The 6,052-nt window shown below is 46.3% G+C and overlaps 1 protein-coding gene across 1 annotated transcript; it reads right to left on the bottom strand.

The window, feature by feature from the left end:
* Positions 1 to 1,527: 1,527 nt before the first annotated feature.
* Positions 1,528 to 5,074, bottom strand: SLC32A1 (solute carrier family 32 member 1). Its single transcript, XM_024202039.1, has 2 exons — positions 4,697 to 5,074; positions 1,528 to 2,715 (listed from the first exon to the last, which is right to left on the bottom strand). Exons 1-2 carry the CDS (start codon positions 5,072 to 5,074, stop codon positions 1,528 to 1,530), a joined length of 1,566 nt encoding a protein of 521 aa, XP_024057807.1.
* Positions 5,075 to 6,052: the final 978 nt, after the last annotated feature.

Here is a 6,052-nt window from a genome sequence, read left to right as displayed (position 1 = left end):
TGTAGGGGCTTCGCTCTTGACTTCCAGGGGAGAACACTCAGGCTCTGTAACCCACACTCCTTTAGTTGATCGGGGTGTGGTGTGAGTCCCCTTGTGTGGTCTGGGCTGGTGTTTTACTGGATTGCCCCCGTGGTAGTTGGGGGCATGGCCACCTCTCCTCTAAGGGCTGTGTCCAAAGCTGCAGAGCCTGGCGAGGTTTCCCAGCCTCGCAGTCCATACTGCGAAGCTTTCTTCTCTCAGCCCCTAGCCTGCAGCCTTCCCTCGGGCAAACCTCCCATTCGCATGGGGCACGTCTATGGAAATCAGTGGGAGTTTGGTGTGAGTGAGAGAAAAGGTCATACATGGTCACTGGTGCAGCTGTGAGGGGGGGGCTGGCCTTCTTCTTTCCTTTATTTTTTCATCCCTTCTCTGGCTTGCTTTCTCTTTCTTGTTTCAAAAGCTAAATAAAGGAGGCATCTTCCCTTCAGCCACTCCTAACACTGCCCTGACACCTGCATACTCCTCTATCTCTCATGATGTTGGTTAGACGCCTCCAACCTGCAGTCCCTATAACAAACCATGCCAGCCATAGTCGTTATGTTTTCTCTTTATTGTTTGATATATTTATGTACCACATTATATGTTAAAGATAAATCTTCTGATATACATTTTTTCATCTTATTTACCACAATTACACCACACGTACATTTGAAACAGCTGCACAGATCTGGTGGATTGCACAGAATGAGTTTTGTCTTGTTTTTGTAGCCTGAACGCTTTCAAATCCAACAACTTTTTGTTAAATTTAGAAGTCATGATTATTTTTTTTTAAAAAAATAAGGAGAACTGAATTCCAGGTCTGTGATTTCAGCTGGAGGCAAAAGGTCTTGATCAAATGGGATTACTGGATATGAGTTAAAATGGAAGAATTCAGGATATGTATTTATTATATTACTATAATGTAAACATTACATCTCACTGGGATCATTGGTCACCAGCTGTTACCATTTTAACTGTTTGGACATTCAGACAATCTAGGTCTTGTCTACACTTCTGTAACCACCCTTCACAGGGTATAAAATAAGGGGACCTCCCTGCCCCCACCCACTACTCATAATCTATTTTTAATTTTACACAAAAACAACCCAAATCCATTGGGTTGACAACTGTGTTTCAAATCTTGCAACCCTGACTTGCATAATATTTGCAAGACTATTACCTTGAAAATTGTTTCTAGATAGGGCATTTTACAACCCTACAAGATATATCCTAAAGAAAGTTCAGACCATTGTTTAGAGGGTAGGAGGGTTGTCAGATATTTTCCTTCAAATAATTTCTAAATAAGAAAAAATATATTGAAAATTTAGCTTATTAAAACAACTGCAGGGCAAAGACTTTATTTTATTTTATTTTTTAGGTTCTATGACTTACTTTGTTGGATGCACATAACTAAAATAATGAATCTTTTCTTTAAAAGGATACATAATTATTTGGCTATGTGGATGTTCAGTGTAATTCTCTTTTTATGTAACCAGCTCTGGCCATTCTTTAGTCTTCTATGTTGGAACCGTAAGCCTCTATGAGGCCTTCTAAAGAATGGATGAATCCAGACACGCTGCATATACCACCTATAACGAAAATGGCAACATCAAAGAAAACATGGTGCCACATGAGCTTCCTCCACAAGAGCTTGAGGTGGAAGAGACTTGGGAGCAGGAAACAGAGGCCTGCACCTGTGAGGCTCCCTGTAAGACCCATCAGGAGGGCAAAATGAGGGACGTAGATAGCCATTAACAAGGTGAAAACTACTAGGGCACACCTGAGGGTGAGTCCCCAGGACTTGAGCCTCCCATCACCCCCATAACAGTTAGGAAAGACCGCCCTGTTTCCATCTTGGAAAAGGGACTTCTCCAGGACTTCCACAGCTGCAAAGAAGGGCAATGGGTAGGAAAGCAAAGCTTTGGACACCAAGAAAAGGTTGACTACCGCCCTAATGGTGGATGGCAAGTTGTCTGTGATGACTTCTTTAGTCTCATCAGCCCAGGTTAGATAGGCTACCAAGGCAAAGAGTCCCTTGAGAATGCAAGCTGCTATGTGAGTCCAGTTCATCATGCAATGAAACTCCTTGGGGTGCTGCATGTTCCCCTCTAAGGAAGGCAGAAAGATCTGGGAGGTGTAGCTGAAGACGATGATGCCAATGGAGATGGGGAACTTCTTCACATCAATGTAAAACTTGACTTTGTCCCAAGCCCAGTCACGTGCTCTGGAGAGACAGTAGGCAATCACCAAAATGTTGATCACAAAGTGGGCTAAGGTGCAGAGCAAGCTGAACTTCGAGACAGCCTTGAGGTTCTTCAAGAAAGCACAAGGCAGGAGCACAGCTGTGGCAATGATAGACCAAGATTTCTGGGAGACAGGCAAGTTTGGGAAGCTGTTGTACATCAGGTTCCCACTGACCACCACATAGAGAATACAGGTCATGACCAGCTCAATGATCTGAGCCACATTCACAATCCTCCCTCCAAGCTTGGGAAACCTGGGAGCACAGCAAGCGTTAGCAATGTCGACATAGGAGTCTCTCACCCTGACTATCTCCCCATCTTCATTCTCTTCGTAAAGACAGGCAATAAGGATTTTCCCAGTGTAGCAGCAAACTACTGCAGCGAAAATAATTAAAAAGAGTCCTAGATATCCACCATGAAGGATAGCATAGGGCAGGCCAAGAACAAACATCCCCTAGAAAGAGACAAAATGGATACTGTAGTGTTCATTTTAGCAAGAGACCACACACACACACACACACACACACACAGAGAGAGGCAAGATTCTACTCGATGCAATCAGATCACAAACCAACAGCAAGATCCTGCTTCATATAATCAGGTATGAGAGAGAAATTAAAAATGAAATCGGACAAGGATTCCTGTTTCACTTGTCTGTCTAGAACTCTTTTTAAATGTCTGAATATTTCCTGAGCTGCTAACTGAACTGAAGACAAGCATTTTAATATAAAATAAAACCACATTTGATCAGAATATGTTAAAAATCTGTTTTCGGAATGAAAGGCAGAGAAGTTAGTCATTTCAGAATTGGAAAAGGAATAGATCTCACGATTTCATAAAACATTCACTCTTATTATTATTATTTTTTATTGTTGTTATTATTACTCCGCTATTTTAATTTCCCAACCTCTGAATATCTTCTATTCCCCACTCAAACATATAGGACACTGAACCTGGTTTCGATCAAAACAGAGACCCCATTTTAAGGGGCAACTCTGGGAAAACGTTTGGAAATATTCATATAGCCAGATTAAAAATCATTGGGCTGCGTTGCCACTTACAACACACACTCTCCATGATGCAGTTGCTTTTCACATACTGAGGATGCCTCTGCATTTGAGAGCGCGAGTGGCTTGTGGGATCTGTCCACATTACTGAGATTCGGAGGGTGACACCTTTAAAAGTCTCTAGCTGCTCTCCCCAAAGGACTTGTTTTCCATTTGAAATTGCCTATAATCCTGTCAGGAAACACACTTTATATCCATAATCATTCTGGAGCTAGAAAGTTGGGTGGGGGGTTGCTACGACAGGCAACCTCATCACTGCTGTTCTCTTCATGTGCATGGTGCCCAGAGGGAAAGGGTCCAATGGGTTGAACATTCATTTAGGAACGTTATCAATATAAATGAATTAACAGACGGAAGCTTTTTAAGAAGAGATGAGAGACTCGTAAAACCGCTCGGGTTTTATTTGCGACGGGTAATAATTTCGGGGTGAAATAGGTAATATTCCCAGATCCAGGCAGTCAGGGGAGGAGGCTGGGAATAGGGGGACACTAAATCCCCTCAAACCCCAAATGAGAATCAGTCACAAATAAGCACCTCACGTTTACAGCAGTGACTCTCCTGGCGAATACCAGGACTTTGGGAGAAAACAGATTCAATGGGAACACACCGTTGTCAGATGTATTCATTTGCTTGTACAGTGTTCAGGTGAGATAGTTTAGCGCTCAGTGGCCATGCCATTCTGGTTGTTCAAGTGATTTCTATTTACAACAGGAGAGAGTTGGCAAAAGCCACGCGCTCCTTCTCATTTTTAAACTTTACTGGGCGGCTTGTCATGTTATGTGGAGTGGAAAAGGGATGATCGCTTTTTTTTTCTTTTAGTAATTTACCCCCGAGCCCAAACTGAATTGACTCCATCAGACCATAAAGGCAAGCATAGGGGAGTGGGCTGCATTCCATATTTACACCCTCTGTTGGCCTGATCTCTCTGTCCGCAGACCCATCCCACAAGCGTTTTACGCCATCAAAATATAATTCCCGAGAGGAAGAAAAAGCATACAATTGGGGGGTGGGAGGGGGCTGACATATTTGTGTAACAAGCACGATCTGAAACCATGTTGTGAGTTTGTGTGAGTGGGTAAACACCCGCATCTCACACCACAGCACACACACACACAGACCCCCAATGCATGTGCATGCCATTTCTGCCTGGTATGTTTCAAGGTTCTGCGTTAGCCTCGAGGCAGCAGGGAGATTTCACACACACACACACACACACACACACACACACACACACACACACACACACACACACACACACACACGTTAATATTATGACTCTTGTTCCCTATACATGCCTGCCCAGGTAACCTGCAGCACTGGGGGGCGTGCTGCTTGGGGTGTGCAGTGAGATGGCCCCCTCCCCGTTACCTGGATTGCGTTGGTGACATTCCACCCAGCTTCCCAGGCGGTGATCTTGGGCTTGCCTTGGCCGGAGAGCTCCGAGCATATGCCCTCGTCCTTGGAGGCTGACGGGGGCAGGGGACCCGTGCCATCCCTTTGGTAATGGATATCCCCTTCTAGGGGAGGCTCGGCTCCTTCTTCGCTGGCGTCCGACTTTAAGATGTCCATCTGAAGCCCTTGCCTGTGCTCCATGTCCAGGTCATCGCAATGAACAAAGCCCACCGCCTCTTCATCGGTAGCCGCCTGGAAGCCCATCCTCGCAAACATGCCGCTCACTTTGGCCTGGGACTTGTTGGAAACCGAGGTGGCGACGTTGGAAAGCTTGCTCCGGATCAGAGTGGCCATGTTGACTCTCTTGCTTGGGATCCTCTGGCCACCAAGAAGCCGGCGATCCTCGGCACCAGGCGAGAAAGTTCTGCTGCTGCGGGGCTGGCAAAGCCGCTATCTCCACTTCCTACCGCAATTGGACCTTCTCCCCTTCAGTGTCCCCTGGAGCATGACCCCGCTCGGTTTGAGTTCCTTGGCACCTCCCGATCAACACCTCGCCCTCTTCCTTGTGCATCTAGACTGGGGAGTGAAGTGGGGTCCCGGGGAGGGGGTCTCTGCAGTGCTGGGAAGGGGGGGGTCGGCGGTCTGGTACCCAGCCTGTGCTCCAGAATATCCCTGTCCCCTCTCTGAGCAGCAGAGACGCGGGTTGGTTGTCTCCAGCCTCAGTGATGCCCGTGCAATGCAGAGGAGCCTAAGGGGAGAAAGGCAGGGGGACGTGGGATGATCACCAGATTGCCAACGCAAGCCTTTTGCTGTGCACACCACGTCTCCATCCCAATGTGCCCATCTATCAGAAGGAAGGGGAGAGGATTGCTGCATTTCTGAGGGAGGTACTACAGTCCTCATCAAAGCCCTTCCCCCCCCCCCTCCCTTTACACAGCAACACCCACACCTTCTAGGCTCTGCCATCCACACTGCAGAGGGAGAGAGGGAGGTGACGGTGGAGGGAGATGGGGGTAGTTCCCTCTCCCTGATTTATATGTATATCTATATTTATATCTCTATCTTCCCAAAGGAGCCGCCTAGCCCTGATTTGGGAGCCGATTTTCGCTGGCAAGACAGGGGCCCAAATTAAAACTCCAGTGGAGGCTGGGAGCTTCCGCTTCCATCGTTTTGTCTCTCGAACGATTCCTAAGTGTAATTAATGTTGCTAGAAATCCGTGGATCATTTTTTGTTTGCCAAAATACAGCGTAATGCACTAAAGCCGTATGTGGGAAGCACAGACACCCAGATTTAAACGGCTATATACCTTCTTTCTATATTGTATAGCTAGA

Source organism: Terrapene carolina, unplaced genomic scaffold (assembly GCF_002925995.2).
Source record: "Terrapene carolina triunguis isolate 2854851 unplaced genomic scaffold, T_m_triunguis-2.0 Scaffold233, whole genome shotgun sequence".
Classification (NCBI taxonomy): domain Eukaryota; kingdom Metazoa; phylum Chordata; order Testudines; family Emydidae; genus Terrapene; species Terrapene triunguis.
This window is presented reverse-complemented; position numbering and strand designations above follow the sequence as displayed.

Coding starts and splice junctions, on each gene's coding strand:
- SLC32A1 (XM_024202039.1), bottom strand. CDS start 5,074: ATGGCCACTCTGATCCGGAGCAAGCTTTCCAACGTCGCCACCTCGGTT. Junction 2,716..4,696: donor ATGTCACCAACGCAATCCAG/GTAACGGGGAGG, acceptor GTCTCTTTCTAG/GGGATGTTTGTTCTTGGCCT.